This window comes from Callionymus lyra, chromosome 18 (assembly GCF_982586985.1).
Source record: "Callionymus lyra chromosome 18, fCalLyr1.hap1.1, whole genome shotgun sequence".
NCBI classification, from domain to species: Eukaryota; Metazoa; Chordata; class Actinopteri; order Syngnathiformes; family Callionymidae; genus Callionymus; species Callionymus lyra.
In genome coordinates, this window is record NC_141835.1 from 16,121,782 (window position 1) to 16,145,427 (window position 23,646).

The 23,646-nt window shown below is 42.1% G+C and overlaps 1 protein-coding gene across 2 annotated transcripts in view; it reads right to left on the bottom strand.

The window, feature by feature from the left end:
- tmem260 (transmembrane protein 260) overlaps positions 1–20,008 on the bottom strand; it is a 34,304-nt gene extending 14,296 nt beyond the window's left edge. For both annotated transcript variants that reach the window (XM_087779233.1, XM_087779232.1), the window contains exons 1-4: positions 19,686–20,008; positions 15,226–15,257; positions 12,185–12,336; positions 352–529 (exon numbers count right to left, since the gene is read on the bottom strand). In XM_087779233.1, the coding sequence (XP_087635359.1) occupies positions 352–529; positions 12,185–12,336; positions 15,226–15,257; positions 19,686–19,794 (471 nt within the window). In that variant the 5' untranslated portion in view covers positions 19,795–20,008. The remainder of the gene's footprint in view (positions 1–351; positions 530–12,184; positions 12,337–15,225; positions 15,258–19,685) is intronic.
- Positions 20,009–23,646: the final 3,638 nt, after the last annotated feature.

The window sequence follows — 23,646 nt, forward strand, 5'->3', positions numbered from 1 at the left end:
AGAAAAAGATGCCGCCTTGTTAAAAATGAAGATAAAAGGCTTTTGGCAAATACCTTTATCTTCTATTGAGATTATTAATCACAGTTGATTATTTCTTAAAACAAGTTCTACCCGTTATATTTATTAAAGCCAGCGTCATTTATTGCTTAACTATTAAAATCTTTTTTTCTTCTTTACAATGGGTGACATCATCTGTCTAGCATGTCACAGGTGTGCCATGGCCTCCTCCTGGCCTCAATAGAAAAGGATCTAGAAGAAATCTAGAGTGCTTCTACTTTGAGTCTCTCCCAGATGACGGAGCTTGTTAGTTTGCCACATGTGTTCATCTTTGATGCTAACAGATGAAAATACCTTCCTTCTGTGCTCAGCGTCGTCGGCGCAGTGGAAGACCGAGGTCAGGTACAGGAGCAGAGCAACAAACAGGTTGTTGAGCGTGAAGACCTCAGCGACCACTGACCACTGCCAGCTCAGCCTGGAGACCGCAAAGAGTCCTCCGGCCAAGGCCGCCCCTGGACCCGGACCTGATAACCTGTGAGAGGAAGAAAAAGCTTTCTTAATATAAGTCATCAGGAACTCAATGATGAATCAGTGAGACCATTTAACTATTTTTGTTTCCATAAACTACCACAAATGATATTGTGATGCAGATAAATAAGACGTTGGTTTTCCGTTAGTGAAGTGAGATAGTGGTGAGAAATGTGAGCCACTTTTTGTGGAAGAGATGAAGTGATTAAGTTGATACTAACAAAGAACTGCAGCCATTTGTGTTTGAACCATAACCTTTAGTAAGCGTCGATGACTGGCACTTGTCACTTAACTGGAAAATTAAAACCTAAACTTTCTTCACTGGCATGTAAATATAGAGGGAATGTGGTTTACAGGTTAAGGTTATACATTTTTCAACGTTGTCTCAGAACCTGGAACCATTTCTGGGCTGATATGAAGCTAAACTGTTTACGTGGATAAGATTAGATCAGATGTTACATAATTAAACCCCTGGGAAAATTACTTTGTGGAATTAGGGAAATTAGCACCGAGAAAGTTTTCTCTTGGTGTCATAAAGACGTATAAGGACATCATGATAAGCATTAAAAATCATCACGTCAATTCGCTTATTAAAAAAGTATTTACTCTTTTAATTCAACAGAATGACTTTGACAATGATACATTTAAATTATAATATCATTCTAGATATTTATGTAACATTATTTCATGGGTACTCTTGGTACAATTACCAATAATTCCTTAACTTCGATATATATCGACAATTTTGGATTCCAGTCTTATGATATACAACTACATAAAACAACAAGAACAGTTTGAGTTTTATTTTTCAAGCAAAAGAATATGATACATTGACACTTTAATTGTCATTTAGAAGACACATTAACGGTTGTGTTGCCTCTGGGTCAACATGAACCACCTCGGCCACTGCATATACATTTCTGGGAACCAGGGAGGTCGTTGATGTTGTCGTTTAAATTAAAATTAAAGCGTAAACAAGTCTTCTTTTAGTTGAAAAATAAAACTCACAAGGGTTAAGATCAACTCAAATGCAGCTTGAGCCAATAGACTAGAAATTACCGTTCATGTTTCTATTCGATTAAGGAATACCTTCACATTCTATTAATGTTTTTGACTTAATTGAGTCAAGTTTCATTCAGTAAACATTTGCAGTTTGATTGTGTTTTTTAAATAATGTATTGGTCAACCTTAAATAAAGATACATTCCTTTTAGGCATCAATTTTCTTGCGTTATATCTTATTGTCATTTCATGACAAAGGCTTTACCTAAGACATACCTAAACCTAAAGTAAATGCCGAGTATGTTCTCACTTAACTGGCCATGTATCGGAAAACAACCATATTTAATGCTAAGCTAATCACTGGCCGAATTACCAGATCTTGATCACATAATTAACCACAGAGTACTTAACTTGTTACCAAACGACGAAACATGATACGTGATCGTTGGCATTGAAACTGAAGTCCAGTGTTTAGTCTAACGATAAAGTACGCCAGACTGGTCGACATCCCATGTGCAAGTCAAGCAGAAATTCTTCCCCAGACCAATTTGAAAACCCATTCTTATCTGCCCACTTCTCCAAGTTAGTACCCGTCGCTTGGACGAGAGAAAAAACACTCTCTGTGAAGTGGACAATATTTTCAGAGGCTGCCGGAGATGTGAGGCCGTTATCCTCCACGTCTTAAGTAGAACGTGAGCACAAAAGTTTGCCCGGTCCTCCTGTACCGCCACCATCTCCTCGGCGGTAATTGAAGCGAACTTGGGATAATCTGTCATACGCTTAAGACCCACCACTTACTAAAATGAGAGAGAGAGAGAGAGAGAGAGAGAGAGAGAGAGAGCGAGAAAGAGGGAGGTGACAAGTGATGGGGAGAAAGAGAGAAATGGTGTATTAAAAAGGGGTGAGACAGTGTGCGGGATGAAATAAAGAAATCAGAAGAAAAAAAAAAAAAAAAGTTCAAGAAGAGAGAAAAGGGTGGTGTTGGGGATGGCGGTGTGGTGGTGAGGTGGGGATGGGGGGCGCTGAAGAAAAGCGGCCCAGTCCCCGGCACGCTGGCTCTGAAATATGAGCGGGCTTCGACAATTAGGGAAGTCAGGCAGTATGGCCCTCGCCGCCATTGTGTGGAGTGGCTTAGAGTCCTCATCAGCCTATCAGCTAACTGACAGGCAGAGAGCTGCTCTATTCAGCGCCGCAGATACAAGCTGCAGGCCAAACGGCTGCCAGGTCCCTTATGACCCCACAATCCCCTGCCGGTGACAGCTTCAAGCTCCATAGCAAATTAGGCGCTCTCACATTACAATCGCAGAAGACAGATTCCATTAACGGTATCTGAAATTGAGTAGAGAGCAGGCCCGTTATCAGACCTGACTCATAAGCACCGCCATTAATCACAAGGCATGATACCATTTATACATTTCCAGCTCTCTGCCTGCCGCTGTGATAGTCGGCCACAAAAGGCCTGATGAGACTTAGGCGAGGGGGAACAATGAAGCTTTCTGAGGAAAGCGCGGTAAATCAGGGGAAAAAGGCGAGCGAGAGCGAGTGGAGGGTAAGAGAGGAGGAAGAAAAAAAAAAAAAAAAAACTCTTGCTCGCTGACTACTTCCCCTTTTTTCTCCATTTTTCTTCTGTTCACAGTGGAGCTGAATAAGTGCGAGCACTACAAGGGGAAGGGGGGAGTTGCTGGAGAGGGTCTTAATAAAAGATAGCAGCGTCTTTCTTGCAGCACCGCTCCAGGAATTAGTTGTAACTTGAAGCAGGGATGAAGGGTTTGGAGAGTGAGGGGGGGGGGCAAATGAGGACTCCCCCCTTTACTCCCCCCCCAACCCTGATTTTACCTCCCTGCATGACAATTTACTCACCTCACAGGGGGGCTAGTTTGGGGGTGGCAGAGGGTGCAGAGCAGTCAAGGGGGTCCACGGACAGGGTTATTACACCGATTCTGTTCTGGCTTCTTAAGCCGCACCTGATTGGCTCACACATTCTTCAGCTCCAACTTCTTTATTCTCCCCGAGCGGCTGACAAATCTCTCTGTTAGAGCTTGTCAGTCCACCGATGTGGAGCTGCAAATGACCCGTCTGTCTGCGTGGGACCACCTGGGTCCCGCAGTCGCTCCAAAGCTTGTTCAACTCCTCAAGGGTGGTGGGCGGGGGGGGGGGGCACGGTGACACATTCTGGTGTTATCGGAATCTGACGCGCAGGGTTGTAGCAATGCCACGGATCGTTGACAGGGACCTGGATTGAGGAAGCCAAGGGAAATTATTTCACCCTGACGTCGCCCGTCTTGATTTACTTAAGGGGTTCCCAAACTATTTTTTTCCACCCTCTCATCGGGGGGGCCTCCTTTTTGGCACGTGCACTTCACCATAATATCACGTGAAAAGGTGCCATTTATCTTGAAGAAAATAAAACGGATCCAAGAGCTCAAAGTCCACAAGACCAGGACCAGTTTTAAGACATGTTATCTCAGTGAGCCAGAAGCACAAATCAATACTAAACGAGGCTTGTCGGGGACAGTTGCCGGATCTTCCTGTACTCTTATGATGTTTCCTTATTGAGCTAAACATAGTCTTAGTTTATCCTAGTACAATAACTCCTGAACAATCAGTCATTATATATTGAACGCATGATAATGACAATCTGTTCAGCTGCAGTTATGAGTTCACCAAGAGGGGGTGAGTCAGGTCTCTAGGGAATGCTAGCATGTATGCGTCTCTAAAACACATTTAAAAACAACAAGGTACACAACCCTTTTGGATGTTCTGCTAGAACCTCTGTCGTCTGAGTTCACTGAGAGGGAGTGAGAGGAAGAGAGTGTTGTAAAAACAAGTGTGGAGTGACGGTAGGGGGTTTAATGAGTGAGAAAGTGAGTCTGAAAGTTATTTTATTTGGGTAAGACTCTAGTTGTTCAGTGTTGTTTCAAATGTTTAAGTCAAAACCATCATAAAGAAAGATTATTTATGTTTAAGTTCAGGGATGCCTTAAGTACACAGCAGTTTAAAACTTAGACTTGTCTCTAGATAAAAAAAGAGTGACAGTGTATTATGTTTAATACGTCAAATGGATCTTAAGAACTATATCATTTTGATTATTCATGTCCGTTTAGACTTCTTACCATGTTGTGAAGTTGAAACTATAACTTATAACAAGTTCATTGAGATCCACCTGACAATCTCTAGTGTTTGGAGAACACTCACACTTCAGCTAAAGCGTGCAGTAAAAAGAGGACACTGGAGCCGCGTGAAGGTATTTTTCACATCAATTTCAAATGAAAGATCAAAGGTAAATAGGCTCCATAAAAGACCTTAATACAGTCGCTCTGCCGAGCGCCGCTGCCTTCTCCGAGAGGACAAAAGCAGACGCCGAACACTTTGAAGTCTGAACAGAACCTGCTTTATTTACCCGCTCAGTTCTACAGTACACAGGGCAGAGACGTGCCAGCGGCGGGCTAAATAACAGCACACAAAAACCATCCCGGCGACACAAAGGAGCGGTGTTACACTCCACCTCGGAGACCAGACAATGACTGCAGCCGTGCCACCAGGATCAGAGCGGCCCGGTATCTCCAGCCGAGCCGAGCTGCTGGAAAAGAATCATACATTCCTGAAGAGGGGAGAGAATCCGAGGAGGAGGAGGAGGTCTGCAGCCGAGGTTTCCAGCTGGACCGGGATGATACCCGAGGGCTCTCCTCTGGCCACGACACCAAGCAGGATACTTAGCAGCTATTATGCTAAATTGGATGTATGCGCCGCTTTGAACCTTCAAAGTCAAGTGGATGTTGGTTAAGCAATCTACATGATTCACCCCAGCAGAGTTGCAGTATTTTCCAGAAAGAATGAAGCATCTGAGCTACTGAAGAAGTGTGTGGATTTACACAAATATACAACCTGACACTAGCCACCAGAAGAACAAATACAAGACAAACTAACAAAAAAGGAACTACCAAAAACAGAATTAACCAGATTGTTTCTGGCTCCCTATAGTTTTGCAAGTTATGATTGCGAGGTTGTGGATCCTCCCTTGCGACGTCGTAAAGCCAACCTTTGTATCTTTGTTTATTTGAAACAAATAAACATGCAGTTTGTTAGAACCAAGTACGAAGTAGATACGACATTGCAGTTGCACTATTCTGACACACGAGGGAGCCAGAAACAATAACTAAAAACTTGCATAGTGTCGCTTTAAGATTCATATTGCATTTTCAAAGCCTTTAATATCCTATATTTAATAAAAATTGACCTCGCACCAATTTGACCTGTCTTTGTAAAAGCAAAAGAAATCAAGTTTTTAAATTAAAAAAAACTCCTGGTGAACACAATTTTTATGGAAGACAGATCCAGAGCTATAGCAGGCCTGAATCTCATTTATCATCCCTAACAAGATATATTGGGAAAATAAACCTTACACATGGAATGAGAATAAACAAAATTATATAAAATTATATATATATCTCAGAATCAAAAAATTGTATTGCCAGTGTTGTGAACACAACAGAGGATTTTTTTTAATATATATATTATATGAAAAAAATAAAATAATATAATATATGCCCTAAATCTAAAATATCAGCAGTGGAGAAATAAAAAAGTTAACTATATAAAATGGAAGTGAAACAATAGCAAAGGTATAAAAAAACAAACTATTCATGGTAGAAAACGAACAACATAAGGTTGTTTATAAAAGCTTTAAAAATAAATATAATAATAAATAAAAAAAACTATGCCTACAATTAACGACAGATGCATAAAGAAAATCTTTTCTAACTTGACTTGTCACTAGAGTCCCTGAGATGCTTCTAAAATTCAGTAGCCAAAAATTCCATCCTTCTTTCTATGAGCTACCAGCTGACAGCTTTCCCCAAAAAACTTTGCAGTATCTCATCTGTCATTATGTAGTCCAAAAGACCCCCCAACAGCAGCATCCTCGGCATGACCAATGGTCCCCCCAGGACTCATCCTCTAATACAGTTAAACAGATGCCTAATGAAGATGTTATTTCCTCATTACTGGCTACAGGACGTGGATAGCGGAGGAGGAGGCGGAGGGCAGATAGGCGGCAGAATTCACCACCAGTTTAATATTCCTTTTCGCCCGTGGGCCTGAGATTGTGTCTGTCTCGGACGTCAATATTACATCCCTCACCCACCACAGGCTGTCTTAATAAGGCGGCGGGCACGGCGAAGGATCAGACTCGGCAATTACAATTCAGCCAGAATTAGTTAATGGAATCTATAGAGCAACATTTATGTCGCGCTGGTGTGTGCCTAATGACTTTGTTGGGAATGGCAGCAACAAAAAAATGAATTGCATAAACACGGGGGTTTTTCTAAATTGTTTCTCCCTCCCCGCGCAGCCTCCCGCGGTAATTTTTGTGTGTTGGGCGGAGATTAAGATGCCATTCTGGGAGAAATTGTCATGTCAGGGGCTGCATTGTTTGAATTGCAGAATTGTGGTGATTAATTTTATACGCACTTGGAGCACTGGAGCGCTTCCTGGAGGAGGGGAGTGTGAGCGGCGGGACCCTCATTTATCCTGCCGTCTGTGGGAGCTGACAGCTTCTCGCTCTCTCATAGCAAAGATGATGCAGGGAAGACTGCCACATCTGAGATGGAAACAAGTCGTCTAAATCACCCTTATTCTGATGGATTTTAATCTGTCAAAGCCTCTGTCACTTGCAGAAAACAATATTTCAGTTTTCTACTCTGAGCCGAATAGAGTTAATCTAACAACTACACCGGGAGCAACTGAACTTTGAAAATCTTGTAGGGATGGATGGGGGGACGAGAACCTGAGAGTGGGAAGAGAACCTGGAGAGGTAGAGGAGAAAATGGAGAGGTAGGGGAGGAGGAGGGTTGGAGAGAAGATGGAGAGGTGAAAGGTAATCTGGAGGTGAAAGAGAAGGTGGAGAGGTGGAGGAGAAATATAAGATGAGAGATGGAGGAGAAGATGGAGAGATGGAGGAGAACCTGGAGAGGAAGAGGAGAAGCAGGAGAAGGAGAGGATGAACTGGAGAGATGTAGGAGAACCTGGAGAGGTAGAAGAGCAAATGGAGAGGTAGGGGAGGAGAAGGGTTAGAGAGAAGATGGAGAGGTGTAAAAGAAGCTGGAGAGGTGAAGGAGAATATGGTGTGGTGAAACAAAAGATGGAGAAGTGGAGAAGAAATATAAGATAAGAGGTGGAGGAGATGATAGAGACATGGAGGAGAATGAGAAATATAAGATGAGAGCTTGAGGAGAAGGTGGAACAGGCAATGGAGAGGTGGATGATAAGATAGAGATGTGGAGAAGAAGGAGGAACCGAAAATGGGGAGGTGAATGATAAGATAGGGTGTGGGGAAGAGGAAAGAACCGAAGACACAGGGGTGGATGAGAAGATAGAGACGTGGAGAAGAAGGAGGAACAGAAGATGGAGAGGTGGATGAGAAGATAGAGACGTGGAGAAGAAGGAGGAGGAACAGAAGATAGAGAGGTGGATGACAATATAGAGACGTGGAGAAGAAGGAGGAACAGAAGATGGAGAGGTGGATGAGAATATAGAGACCTGGAGAAGAAGGAGGAACATAAGTCATGGAGGTGGAAAAGAAGGAGGAACAGAAGCTGCAGAGGTGGAGGAAAGGTTGGATTTAAAGAAAAGGATAAATGTTGGTCACATATCTTGTGCAAAATAAGGAGAGCATTGAACCAGGGAGGACCTTCAGCACACCATGATGTAATCAGGTGATCGAACTAGAAAACGCTGATGACAGATTCTTCCAGGTTTGTTGTCAGCACGCCGACGTGTCTGCTCCTGGTTTCATGAAATAAGCTCTGGAACGAGGAGAGATTCCTCTCAGGTAGCGGAGATTGAGAGCAGCTTTGGAAGATAAACTGTGGCAAACGGAGGGAGCGGAGAATACAGAGCTGTCTGGATTATCTCGCCATGAAGGGTTCGTTCCTCGGCTCAGACCGTTTCCACTGCGCCAGCCAAAAGCGCTTCTGTCCAACGGAAAAAAACCTCTCGACTGCAATCAATAGTAATTACCATTATGTCCGCCATCCTCAAAGGCTTGTCACGGCGCCGCGTGAAAAACGTAACAAGACGTGCAATTTTTGCCATCACACCCAGAGATCGAGCCAAGAGAAGTGTAATTGACAAATCAAAGGGAGGTTAAGTGGTACATTTGAAACTTATGCAAGAGGGGGAACTGGTTTCCAAGCCTATCAAGTTACATTCCTCCGCATGAAACACAGCGATCTGGCCGACTAATTTAAATTGATACATCAAAGGCTCGCCACGTTGGCTGTACTCCAGATGAATTTCAAGGTCCTACAGTTTACTACGTGCGAGGAGCTGCTGCCAGAGCCTCCGTTAATGAAGCAGGGGGAGTCTAGTGGCACCTAGTGGTTCACAGACAGATAGAATTATAGATCGTCCATCCTCTTTACTGAAAAAAAACACTCCCCTTCCTGATCCATAAATCCTGATCGCCACGGCTCCGATCGGAAAGTACCGAAATCCTTTTATGCTTTTTTCTTTTAATGCAAACGAGGGATTATAGGTCGACGCTAAAAAAGCTTATGCTTTAGGTTCTGGCCGGAGTCCAGGCGGTCCATCCGATGAAGGGTCAACTCTGACCTCCTAATGACTTTCAACTTGATCGCAATCCAAAACTGGATTTAATTCCCAGAGATTAGCAGAGAAAGGGTTCAGTTAACATGCACGGAGTAATCCCAATGTTGCTCGACCAGCAGGACGTCTGTGGACTTGAATTGACCGTCGAAAAACAGACTCGTCCTCAAGCTACACAAACCTTTCAACTGGGAAAGTATACGCTTTGTATTATCATCGGTACAAATACCTCCTTTTATGGTGGTCTTTAGTCAGCTGGTGATTCTATGGCGTCCCAGTTTGGTTCCACCACAGTGATGTCACTCATGACTCTGTTAACTAAAGGAACTTGCCCTAATATCTGACCCCCTCTTAATAGCACTCTTGAGTTGGTTAACATCGTTCCGCCAAAAAAATATCACTATCTTCGCCACTTTAATGGGGAAATCCTGGGAATTCAGGAACCCATTTGTATGAATTCATGAACAACCACATGAATACAGTGCTTGACAGCCCCTAACGACAGCCATTGAATAAAATGTGGCCCCTGTAAAAATTCAATTTCCAACAACTGCAATATCCTAATGGCACCAGTTCTGACAAGGAAACCCGAAAAGCAACACAAATGTTATTGCTTCATGTCAGTTTTGGTGACGCTTACTTATAGAAATCTAGCTGAAGTAACAGGCGTTGCCCAGGGATTTTTTTATAAGATACAATACCGTGAAGAATCTTTAAAAGAAGAATTGCAAAGGCAATGTCATAGTTTTAAACAAAAAGTAAGAGAATCAAGCATCTTCAACCGTGGTAACCGATCATCTGAGAAAAAAACCATTGCGACCAGGAGTATGACCTAGAACATTCTGGTCCAAAGGTAGACCATTGTTACACTAGCCCATTTGCTGTCTTGTAGATATATAGTATATAGTGTATCTGCCTTTCAAGCAGAGGACAAAGGTTTGATTCCAAGGACACTCCATTTAACATGCATTCATGGATAAAAAAAAGGTGCTGGCATTATTTTAGCGGAAGCTGCTAAAGACTAAAAGAAGGCCAAAAAAAGTTTCGAATTGTAAAGGTCAGTAACTTGCTTACCATTTAAGATACAGCTACTGTTTGAGCCGAAGAAAATGAGCCTATTCACGCTATTGTAGCACTAATAATAAGAGAGTAGTTAGCACACGAGGCTAAAGAGTTCATGGAGGAACCCAAAAAGATCTCTGTAGGACTTCTGCGGCACCCATGAGAGGGTAAGCAAGCTGACCCAAGGGCCCTTTATAGATAACGATATTGCTCTAAAATTCTGGAAAATAAATATTTGGACAAGTCTTGTATGTCTTATTTATTGACGGTTTCAGCACCAGCAACGTTTCAGAGGCGCAAGTTTAGCAACCGTTCTGAGAAGGTGGGCTCAGTCGGGAGCCTGATCTTGTACCCTATAAGGACAAAACCTTTTTTCAGCGCTAAAAATGTGTTTCCTTGCGTCCAGGAGTGTAAACGTGAAGGCTGTGACCCGCCTGAAAACGCCCTCCCCTGTGCATAAACACCGACAAAGACTCGGCTCTAAGCTGCCGTGTCAAAATGACCAACATCAGCAGAGGGGCCGATGTTAGATACTTCGGGGCCGGAGATAATCACACCCACAAAGAGCGTCCGCTCCACACATGACTGGGTCAGCAGCAGAGCAAAGACTGAACTGTGCTGATGAGCAGGCCCCGGAAAAGACGACGTTACACGGCGAGCGGACGTGTTCTTCTCAGACGCAGGGGGGCGAGGAGGGGGGAGATTAGAAATCGTGCCATGTCAGGATTGGGAGCCTGCTGGGCGAGAGGGGGGGAGCTGAAGGGAAGGCAGGGACGCCGGGGAGGGGTTGGAGGGCATGATAATTGTGATATACATACACACACGCGCGCCCGCCGCGGGTGGCTGATGGGTAAACAGGCCGGGCAGGATAGCTAGGGGGAGGAGGGCAGGGAGGATGTGCCGCTGAATACCGAGTAGAAGATCAGGGACGTCACCGACGGTCTGTCAGGACCCCAAAACTACCAGACGGTGTCAAGAAGCAGCGAGTCGGATGTCGGCAATGTTGACCCGCTCTGATATAAAGTCTTAATCTTATTGTTGCCCCCCCGTGGGTGTCGGATCATCACGTCGTAGATTGATTTGTTGACCTGCTTGATGGCCGGAGGGGGAATCATCAGATCCTGGTTGTACTTTGATCCCTAAACTGGGTCAACAATGGCAAGAAAAAAAAAGGATTTGTGATTAATTCTTTACTTTAAGATGTGTCCGGCGCTTTTGTGGGATTTGTTCACTCATTTATGACTAAAGTTAATCCAGGTGTCATTCATTATTTCCATTTTATGTCTGTAGAATTGTTAAACATTTGCCAAGTCTATGGTTTTAATGTGTAATAACAGTTAAACGTTGAGACGATACATCTATTTCTATACCTCACAAGATGGTAGGCCGTCTAAACCAGACATGAATAATCCAACTGAGATTATTCATTGGAATAATTTGACACATTTACAAGAACAAACTTTGACTTGTTTTATCCACTTGATGACAAGTCAGTGTCCAGGTGTTTTTAGCTGCTGTGGTAGAACATGAAACATTCCTGAACTGAAACTAAACCAAAATTCACGATTGTTTTACCTGAAAAATATGAAGCAACACTAAACAACTATTCTTCTAAATTTAATAAAATCACTTTCAGACCCACTTTCTAAATCTCCAACTCAGTCCACACACACTCTCCAAGTCTCACTCCCTCCTAGTGAACTCAGCTGCTGCGTTTTAATGAAAAGGTAACTGAAAAGGTTACGAGAGACAGACCCTGGAGACTTATGGGATTGATGACGTGCGGTGACAAACCTGGATGCTTGACCAATCACAGCAGAGTGGGTGTGGTTATGGTAAACCATTGTTTTCATTGGGCGGGGCTTAAGCACAATTTTCTAATGTAAACATCTTAATTTAAAGACAGTTTTGTACAAACAGACACGTGCTGTACTCAGATCAACACATCAGTTGCACTTTAACGCTGAGGTCATTCATTTGGTGGCACAGACCTGCAGACGGTGAGGGAGATGACCCCGCATGCTGCTGCCCCCAGCAGGGCGCTCATCAGGTTGACACTGTGGGCCGGGGTCAGGGAGGGCGAGAGGACCATGGCCAGGCGAGCCAGCAGCGTGAAGAGAGGGTAACCAGGAGGGTGAGCCACCTGCAACACAGCGCTTGAACTTTAAATATGTCGACAGATGATGGCGTAATATGGTACTTTGAAGCAATTTAAAGATTTAATCTCAGGAAAAGACCTCAAGAAAAGATGTCAGAGACCCCATTTGATTCAGCGTCTGCTGTGAGGGGCCATCAACGAATATAAAGGAGCGAAAAGAACAAAATTAAGTAATAAAATCTAGAAGAATATGCTTTGATTATTATTAACTCTTTTTACATTTCAAATCTCACTTAAAAATACTTTTATTTATATTCACTTCAATCTTTTTTGAGGGGCAATAAATACAAAAAAAAACAATGACATATTGAGAGACTAGTCATGAACATAAATACACTCAAAAGGGCCACATGTGGCCTTTGTGCCGCACTTATCTCAAGTCTAGAGTAGGGCAAGGCAGGAGCAGCTGGAAAGCAGGTCACTTTGGACTGTCATTGATTTATTCATACAAGTTTCAGATCGACTAGTCCCTAAATAATGATTCGACAGCAGCAGGATTCTAGCTTCTTCAGACTTATTTTCGGTGACTTTCTCTTGTCAGTCAAACCTACTTCCTGCCAGTGTTGACGAGTCGGTCATCAAAAGCAATTGGGTCACAGAACAGGTTCTGTCCAGAGTGGCCGCCTTCAGAGGGGGGAGTTCTGGAGTCGCCCGCACTCCCCACTGGCCTGGAAAACACGAGCTCTGACACTGAAGCTTGTTTTTCCTCTGGCCTCTTCCCAAGGACAGTGCAGCTCCCTTGAGCCGCCTGATGAACCAGCGCCGTACCCCACTCCTGCCCCCCTCCCGCCCCCCTCCATATACTGCAGTCGTCTGGGGGATCTCACCAATCGCAGCAATTAGCTGCTAAGTCTTTTCACTGCGATAAGGGCTCAGTCATTAAACTGATTCATTTGCGGGCGCTGATAACGTGAGTCAGGCGGGGAAGAAAGAGGGGCCGCACTTGAAAGGTGAGCAGGGCCGTGTCGGTCACAGAGGGGCTCCTCGTGTCGGAACTGGTGTGAGTGAAAGCAGAATAACCACCTAGTGGGCTCAGGGCTAGGGGTGTGTGTGTTGGCAAGAATCTGGCGATACGCATCACGATACAGTGGCAATAATATATTATAATACTGTAGTAACAAGCAATAATTGAAGTATTGTTGAGTACTTGACTCTAGTGTTGCAGATTTTACAGACCGTAGTCGTAACTGCTTTCATTCGTTTGTTTTTTTTCTCCAAAAAAATAAAATTTTGATACAGTGCTTTGTAATAGTGATATGGTATCGTAAAATATTGTTATTATTATATTTATTTGTGTCTCCTTTGAAACCCCTCAAATTCATATTCTGCTAGAACATTTATTTAAATAACATTTTCGGTCGGTCAGCTCGCCGTTATTTATGTAAACAAAATTGTTCGTTGCCTATTAATCAAAGGAATTTACGTAAAACGTAAAAAAAATTTAGTCACCACATAATTTAGTCGTTATTCACATTAACAACATATTTTTACTTTCTTTGTAATCCTGTTGCGTTAGCATTTCAGCTAAGATTAAAGTTATTCCCACAAACAAAATTTTAGTTGACAATAATTCTGCTAAGTTAGAGTCTCATTTTAAATTAAAGTTATTAAAGTAAACATTAAGTTATTTCTGACCACACATTATTATCGTAAGTTAGCATCTTAGCTTAGCTTTTATTTACATTACAAAATATTTGTAAAATCTCTGTAATCCTGCTAAGTTAGCATCTGAGCTGAAATAGATAAGTTATAAATGTAAACAATATTTTTAGTTGCATATAATTCTGCCAACATGTTAGCATCCCAGCTAATATAGCTTTCATTTACCTGAACAGAAAGTTCCAAATTGCCAAATTCTTCTGAAAAGTCAGCGAATATAAAGTTGGTCAACTTTTTTTTTTAATTCACTTTACATCATATAACAACAATATCACTTTTGTAACCATTTATCTGGTCCGTAAGTACAAAGCACAAAAGATTATCTGGCTTTTAAATATTGAATGCTAACTTTAGCTTAACTCCCACGAACTTAATAAACAACTAGTTTGACATGTATAAAACTGAAAGTACTTTTCTTGTTTCCTATAAATTAGATGTGCATTTCATTTGAGTAGTAATTATTGTGTCTAAATGTTGTGTGTCCAGGAGACATCTTCCTCACACAACCCATCAGCCAATGAGGCGATAGAATGAATCCATGGCTGCACAAAAAAAAAGTTTTTCTGTTTAAAGTCGCTACTTCTGAAAATGAAGTTTGAAGCAGGAGGGGACGGCGGAGAGGACGGCAGGGGGACGAGGACCTCGGGAAGAAGCTGGTCCAGCACCTCTCGGGATTAAAAGAGAGGAAGAAGGGGGGGCCCCCGAAATGTTTCCTGCCCGGGGGCCGGCCTGTGTGGCCCGGGGGAGTCCTGAGACGGGCGGGCCACACGGACCGCAGCACTAACAGCAGGATTACTGGCATAGTGACACCGCACAGCCTCCCTAAAAGGATCACAGCGGCGTAATAAACTTTATTAAATAATAAAACTTATTATAACTGTTAACCCGATTTAGTTCATTCTTCGCGGCTTACACACACACACAAAAAAAGAGGGGTGGATATAATAAGCCTTATACCGTACATAAGGCAAAGCCTACAAAAGCCATCGCCTTACCATTGACTTTAATTGGATTTGAAAAACGGGTTGCAAATTACCGCATTCTCTACTTGCAACTTAGTAAAATAAGAGTACGGGAAAGAAAGGAAGGCGAGAGAGAAAAAAACCTGCGGACGGAGGGTGAATTAATCTGCTTTCTGTCCATGCTTAATTAAACTTCCTTAATGCTTCTAAGAGTTAATGAGTGAATTGATTAAACAATACGGCTAATACTCACCCCCAGCTCACAGGCAGCGGTGATCAGCTCTCCTGTGAACAGAATAAGGGGAGGAAATTAATGTAAACCCAATAATTATTATTAAGAGACAAGTCTGTGCCCAAAGTTTTCCCAAATCAAATACTTGCACTGGGGTTTTGCATTAATTTGCCAGGATCAAAACCTGCAAATCTTCCCAGTGTGACATTTCCTAAGCGGCACGCTCATTCTCTTCATCTCTCGCCTCTCCCCTGACGCCCCCCTCCTCCTCCCACTCGCTCACACACACACTGGTACAAACACACACACACAAGCCATTAGACACCCTCTCCGTCGCACAAAGACACACATCTGAGAATCCGGTCCCATCCTCCCTGTGCATCGTTCTCCTCTGCAGAACCTCTCGCTCACTGAGGTAAAATAAATCAACCTGATTCTGTGTGAGGCGGCGTAAAGTGAAAACTTAAAAGTCAGTGGATGCATCCGGGCGCATTCGTGCCGGAATACACCCGGAGCGTTTCCAATCACACTGATTTCTCACCCAATGTTTGCATCTCCCACTCATGGAAATTGAAATTTGGCTCAGATGAGGAGACGCTGATAAAGATTTTGAGATCAACATGGCGCCCTCTGCTGGCGACAGAGCAGGACTTCAGCACCACTGGATCATGACGAAATATTTCCATCACTAAGCAGAAATTACACAGAAGATGTTAACAGTATTCAGGATTTGAACTGGTTAAAAATTGTTGTATACTGTAAGAGTAGAAATAACCAGTCGCAGTGGTCAGTGCCCGTCAGACTGGACGGCCAATGACCATATTCCGGTTCATATTTCATCAGGCATTTTTGTAAAAAAATCTACCTTTAATATTGCAGTCATATTTAATGCTATATTTCTATATCATAATATACATATCTAATTACTTACTTTTGATTAATACATTTTCATACTTCAGTTCACCATTTTTAAATAATAAAATGTGATTACAGACACAACCTTGTGTTTTTGGTTAATTTCATCCACTTATTTTTAGTTAAATATTCAGATTAAAGGTTTTTTTCAGTATGTTTATTAATTATATAATAAGAAATCAACAGAAGGTTATTTCAAAATTACCTTAATCACATATTTTCTGTTGTTCTTAAACACTATCAATTTAATAGAACTGCAGTTCTGAAAGAAATCAGGAGGCGTCTGGTCATAATGTTATGAGTATTTATAATTATTGTATTATTTGGGCCAAATGATACAAAAATTATAATACATTTCTTTTGTCGCCCATTTATAAAGGAGGTTCTCTTGACTGATTATCTAAAGTTTGAAAGTAGAGAAAGTCAAAATGTACTTTTGCATCAGTGTTTATGCATCAGCTCACCTTCACATGACATTTACGGCCCGACTAAAATATTATTCGGGAGCGACGCAGCGACAGCATTGTACATACGGCTGAGTAAAATGAGATAAGCCAGAAAACTAAACAAGTCCATGATTTCAGAGCAACTTTTTTTCTCATCATAATATAAAACCAGCAACCAGCGAAAAATGAGCTCAACCAAAATGACTGAAAATACATTTATGAGCAACAAGATTTGTTCTCTAGGTCAGGGGTCCCAAACGTATTTTGGACCACTACCCGACCTTCAGATGAACATAGTTAAAATAAATGAAGAGTTTGTGTTTCACTCATTTCCACTAGCTAACAGGTCCATTTTTATTATAATCAACTTGACTTAAACAAGCGTCTTAACATGTCGAGAACCACAAGATAATTTTACTTTGGAGAAAATATTTTCTTTTTGTCAAAATAAAATCACATTTCAGACAGTAAAAAAAAAAAATCAATAATAGAAATTGTAAGTCTCTCTGTGCAGCTGCTAACAAATGCCTCACGGCCCGGTCTGGGGGTCGGGAACTACTGCTCTAGGTAGTTCATCTGATGGAGGTCAGTGGACCAGCCTTAGGGAAGAGTTCTAGGAGCAGGTCATGGTCTTGGCGTTGTTGAAGTTGCCGTCGCAGTTGTGATGGACGAGGTTGTCAACATCAGTCGGGGCGTCGGGTCTTGCATCACGCCGGTCGATCCAGTGGATTATATCGTCCCCCCCAAAAAACCTGGTGCCACCGGAGGAGCCTGAACTCTTATCAGCCTAAACGACCGTGAAGCCAGAGCTGCGACTGCGACTCCACTTCACCTGACAAGAGCCGGCAGCCATCACTTTACATCACACTTCCTCCGATTACTCCCCTCGCCTTCCCCTCACATTCAGCAGGGGCGGCGAGCCAAAAAACGCATCCCTCACAGACGAGGCTCCATCACTAAAACGGGAAAATATTGACTCAACGGGGAAGCGGCGAGGTTTGCCAAGAGTCTTTGTGACGGCGGAGCACGGGCACCCACACCAGTCTTCCCGTAATCCCTATCATTTCCACACTCCACATTCCTAGACAACAGCGAACCCGCCGGGCCGCGCTCAAACCCCTCCGGGGCACACCACACCTAAAGAGATTAGGACGCAGAGACGGGGACCTGGAGAATTCCGAGAGGGTGTTCGGCTGGCACTATCGGAGCGGGGCATCCTGCACCGTCCCTAAACGCTGTGGAGAAGGGGCTGGCCGGTTTTTCAAAGGCCCCGTCGTTCTCCAGACGGCAGCACAAGCAGCCGGGCCACTCAGCAGTCCAACTGCAGCTTTACTGGCTCATATCTGGATGAGCTTTTCAGACGCTTTTCATTCCGCAAATGTGCAAATTTCCCTGCTGCAAACTGCACGCCAGAGCGCCGTCGCCTAACAAGCAGAGAATCCATGTCCATATTTACCCGTCTGCAACCCCAAACATTGCTTCTTAATAGTTCAGTGTAGCACGAACATTGGCCTGTCGAGATAGGAAGGGAAGTGTATTCTAGCGATGTGTGCTTCTAATGAAAATAAAGTCAAACAAATCAATTCACTCCATATTTATTTTAGGAACGCGTGGCGAAGTGAGGGAGGCGAGTCTCTTAGTCTGTATAGAAATGTGTGGCAGGACTGTGTAACGCTTGTGTACATTAGCAACTTTAACACTAAGAATCAGAGTATTTTCCTGAATTTAACAAGCGTTTATGGATCGGAATAGTTTGAAAATTGAAAGGAAAAGCGAAGAACTTTTTGGAATAATCACCTCTGCCAAGGAGCTTATTTCATCTGTCTGCCAGTAAAATAACTGAGAAAGTTATTAGATTAAATAATGGTACAAGAAAGCCATAGCAATAAATAAATTATTTCAGACGCAACTTTAACATACACAAAGCATTTATATCAACAAAACAAGATTTTTTCTATTGCTACTGAATGTGTCCAGGTTGCCCTCAAGAGTCATTCTGTCAATGCTTTCATTTGATTTTCTTCCCCCCATTAGATACACAAAGTTCAATTCAAGTCCATCCTGGAGCTGGTTAACACTTACAGAGTTCATCATTTGTTTAATATGTGGCAAAGATCTATTTAAAAAAACATATTTTGTCCATATTAGTGGTTCATATATTGGATAGAGGCTTTTAAAACCTTATTTTATTATGTTTCAAGCAGGAGTGGACAATTTTTTGATCAAAACGTAAAAAGAAAATCCCTTTATATACGGTTTATTTGAAAGACGTAGACATTTTGCAATTCCCCAAAAAGGTCCGCAATTTAAATTTGACAATTTCTTGCTTATTTTAAATGCTAAATAAAGAAATACTCTCCCAGTGCTTTTCAAGTTAATTTTTGCAATGGATGGTTTCAAATGTATTGTCATTAAATGTATCTTACATTTGCTTTGAATAATAATAATGTTTATAGTTCAATAATTCATTCATTCATTTGTTTTCTGTCGCTTATTCTATTACGTGGGTCACAGAGGTATTCAATATAAACAATCCTTAATATGGTTTAAAACACATTAAAGGAAGAAAAGCATTGACCTCCACCTAACAAGCTAATTTTTACCAATTATGTGAATCAAACCAAAGTTATCATCCGACATTTTTTTTATTTCTACTGGTTTCCATGGAGACCTTAGTTTTTGGAGTGAACAACAACACATTTGACTGATTTGTTTTATAAAGTACCGTTTCCCTTCAACAGATTCCTGATGGCAAGTTAAACATAACCATTTGTAAATAAATAAGAAAATAAAAGGTTTTCATCCCTTTATCAAAAACGTATATTTTGCTGATAAAGAGATACAATGCAGTGAAAAACAGGGAATAATCTATCAGAATATACAGTTGAAATAGAACATATTTTTAAATAAAACTAGTTGATTTCTAGTGAATAACTAATACTGATACATAAACAATTATTAAGGGATCTGTTTTACAAGGCACTGTTTTCAAATGTTCCTGCTACCACGGACAGCTCATCTGCAGCGACTACGTCATCGCCGCGCCATGCGATTGGCTGTTTGTCACAAAACAAAACCTCGTGACCGGAAGTATCAGTTAGCTTGCTAGCTAGCACCAACCTGAGTCTCCACCGGGGACGGTTCTCTGCACACACGGGACATACAAGGCGGCGACACAGGCGCTCGTTGCCCCCGCCAGGACCCAGCCGCTCCTTCGCTCCTCCGACATGTTATTTTCCCAGTATAACACTTGTAGGAGTCTGCTGCCGGCTAAATACCGAGCTACGGTTAGCTATAAACACGCCACTCGCTTTAAAAAAACATTAAAATAGGTGACTCTGGTTATTATGGATTATACCCGATGTGAAAAAATCTTAAACAAAGTAGGTAATAAAACAAAATTTAAAAAAAGTTGAATAAACCCCTCGAGTTCTTCCACTGTGTCAAACGATGGGACTTCATCTACAAACTCTCGCGATACTTCGTAAGTTAGCGCGCCATCCTTGAACTCGTAAATTAAATAAAAAGATTAATCGAGATTGTTTGATTAAAATAATGAACAAAATAATAATTAAAAAAAATGTTCGCATTACTTTCGTATATTTCAAAACACCTTATTTCCTGGTCACGTGATTCCCCCGCCTGTAACCAGGAAGGAGATACTTGATGTTGAGAGGTGAGGAATTAAATATTTAAATTTTTTGATTTTGAAATATAAAATGATGTCTATAATGTTCTGCAGACATATAATGCAGATAACACTCAATCCTTCATTTCTTCCATGTCGTTTTTGTTTTTTAGACTGATACAACTTGTTTGTTCAGTTCCTTTCTCGTGAAGAACGAGTCCCAGATAAGCTCAAAAACAATGACGCCAACCAAGAACATACGTCATTATGACGGTATGTTCTTGGTTGGTGACCTTTACCCTTGCAGAAACTAGTTTTGCAACTTCCTCTCCTCGATACTCTGTTAACTGGGGAAAAGCACTCAGAGAGTGCAAACCTCTGCCAAGACACCTCAGTCCTGACGTCAATCTGTAATTGTTATCTTTTTTATTTGAAGATACTCAGTTGAAGTTGTTTCATTTTTTCAGAGGTCAGGAGTTGCCCCTGCGATGACCCTAAGATGGGACATTAGATACAAACTGAAGAAGTATATCAGGAGAATCCAGACTAAATGAGTTGTTTTCGCCTTCAATGGTGTCAGAAGTAGGATGATTTGTCAGAGGTTCCGAGAACATGCTAGCGCGCTCGCGGTGACAGAAAGACTTTTCACTCCACTCCTGCCCTAAAACTCAGAATTATACAGTCTAATAGCACGAGGAATGAATGAGTCCCTGAGTCTATTAGAGTTGCATCATGGGAGGAGCATTCGTGCACTCTTTCTGCTTCACTGTTCACTGATTACAGTGTTTAGAGCAGGGGTGTCAAACTGGTTTTCACCAGGGGCCACATCATCATAATGGCTGCCCTCAAAGGGCCAGATGTAACTTATAAATGTAACTAAATGTAAGCTAATGTAAAATAAATGTAACTACTGCTTAATGTTAAATGACTTTGAATGTATTACTTGAGAGGGGGCATAACTACTGTAAAACCAACAATTGTGAGCTGCTAACAACATGTGTGACGTAGCATTTTACAATAAAATAAAAATGGCTGCACACATCCTTGCATGTGGTACTAAATACATTGCTACACATAAAAATAAGTCAAAACTTACAGCTCAAGACTAACAAGTTGCAACTTAAATAAGTCTGACAAGCAACTTTTCCTGTTGATGCACATGTGTCATCACACTTGTCATCTCAAGCAGAGAAAAAGTAAATCAATTGCAGGAAAATCAGATGATGGCGAGTCTTGTCATTATATGTCCCAACAAGAAAGAAAGTCTCAGTTCACAACCAGTTATTGGTCACGTTTTTAGGTTCCCCAGCTTATATATTGGCTGTGTCAATTCTTGTTGATGAGTAGATGCCTGAACACACCAAGTGGATCCCCTCTCCACCATCCATTGGTCATGTTCTGCCAGTTTGCCTTTTAATTCATCGGCAATTTGTTGTTTTTCTTGATGGGTAAACATGTATTCGCCTTCCCACCTTTCTTGAAATAGCCTTTCCTCCGCATCAACTTTTCTCTTCTTGGACATTTTGCTAGGATGTATTTGTATTTCTCAATTCCACCTGTTCGCATTGATTTGGAGACGCTGCAGCCTAGTGGCGGATGCGTCAATCTTGGGAAACATAATACCGGTAGGCATGCATTGTGGGTAAATGTAGGTTTCTTTACAAGCCACCAGCCAGAAACTTGTGCGACACTTTTTCCTGCTGAAATCGGTCATGTGACAGGGAGCGACCATTTTGTCTGTTGTGGGATTGGTTTGTCGGACAAGTTTTTTTTGTTGCTCGTTGGTCAAGGTAAGGCAGGCGGGCCACATTTGGCCCGCGGGCCTTTGACTTTGACACATATGGTTTAGAGGATGACCGTCATCATCATCATCATCATCATCATCATCGATAACGATGCTAAGACACGGCTGTAGCCTCGAATCTCTATCTATGCCATGAAAGTCATGACAATCATCATCGGGAAAAGAATCTCGAAATCGTGTCTCGTAACCGTCGCTCGTGAACAACGTGGTGTTTGCAAGGCCCGGAGCGGCGGCAGCGACTCCTCGTTGACTCCAATTAAAAGCAAACGATTCAATTTAGCCGAAGCACCAGGAAGAGAAGATAAACGACTCCCGGCTGAAGCCAGACTCTCCCGGTGGCGTCAGGTTCGTCTTTTAAGGAAACAGCTGGATTCTGACAGAGTCTCTGATGCCCCCCCTGTCTCCCCTCATCCCCCGCCCCCCCACCACCAGCCTCTATGATGTTAATCCCAATCAGGGTGACAGAGAGAGAGAGTGGGGGTGTTTCTGTAGACAGCCAGGGTGTGTGTGTGTGTGTATGTGTGTGTGTGTGTGTGTTGGGGGGTGGGGGGGGGGGTTCAGCAGGGGATCAATCCACTTACTTCGACTGATAAAGATTTAATTAACACGCGACTGTAATTACTCTCTGAGGAAGTGGGAATGTTGCTCCGAGAGAAAATAAGTCGTCTGGTTTCACTGTCGAGGGTCCGTCACGCCCCCCTCAATGTCAGAGAGGTGTTTGATGGACGTCACATCCACTGGAGACCGCGAGGAAAAGGGTCAGGGAAATTGTGTACAATATTAGGAGTCTACATATTTACAAACACCAATGTTATGTTGGAAAATTGTTGTTATAACATTGTAGTGACAGTGTTGTTATTGACTAGACTAATGAGGGATAATAACAGTGGCCATGAAGGTCAATTACAAAATTGTGATGCTAAAAACCCAACATTGAAACATAAATTCAAACAGGAAAGGGGGAGTGTACCTGCAAGAGTTATCGCGTTCTGAACTTCAAAATAAAAGCTTCTTTATATACCAGTTGAACTTAAAACTCTTCTTCGTTTTCGGTATTTAGGTATTAGCATTTTCAGTTAAAAAGAGCTTGAGTGACATTTAAAAATTGCTTGTTTTTATTACAAATTTTGGATACCTCATTCTACAATGTATAGGACAGCGAACCGCATGAAATCTGCTTGAAGGCCGAAAATAGCCCCGGGGCCACACATGGACATGCATGCTTTAGAGCAAAAAGAAATAAACGTATGTAGCATCTCTCGATTTAGAGTATGAACATATTTTCTGGTTGCACCGCAATGTTTTTTGGTCACTACTTTAATTGTGCTTCAGTTTTTGTGGTTTTACTTTTGCTTTCGAGATATCTACTGGGTCTGCTCTGGGGCCTCCCCCCATATGAACACCTCAAATATCAGAGTCTCCACAGGATGACAACAGAGTTTGAGCTACTAAATTCCCAGAGGTCGACAAGTGTTTCACAAAAACTGATTAATAAAGTTGTCTTCGATTTTTAACAATTATAATAGTTTTAAGTCTTAATTGACGCTCTTTAAAAAACGAGTATAAATGAATCGTGACTGTTTTCGTTGCATCACCACGTCGTTGCTTTAAATGCCAAATAAAAGTTAAAACGGTGATCAAATGTGACG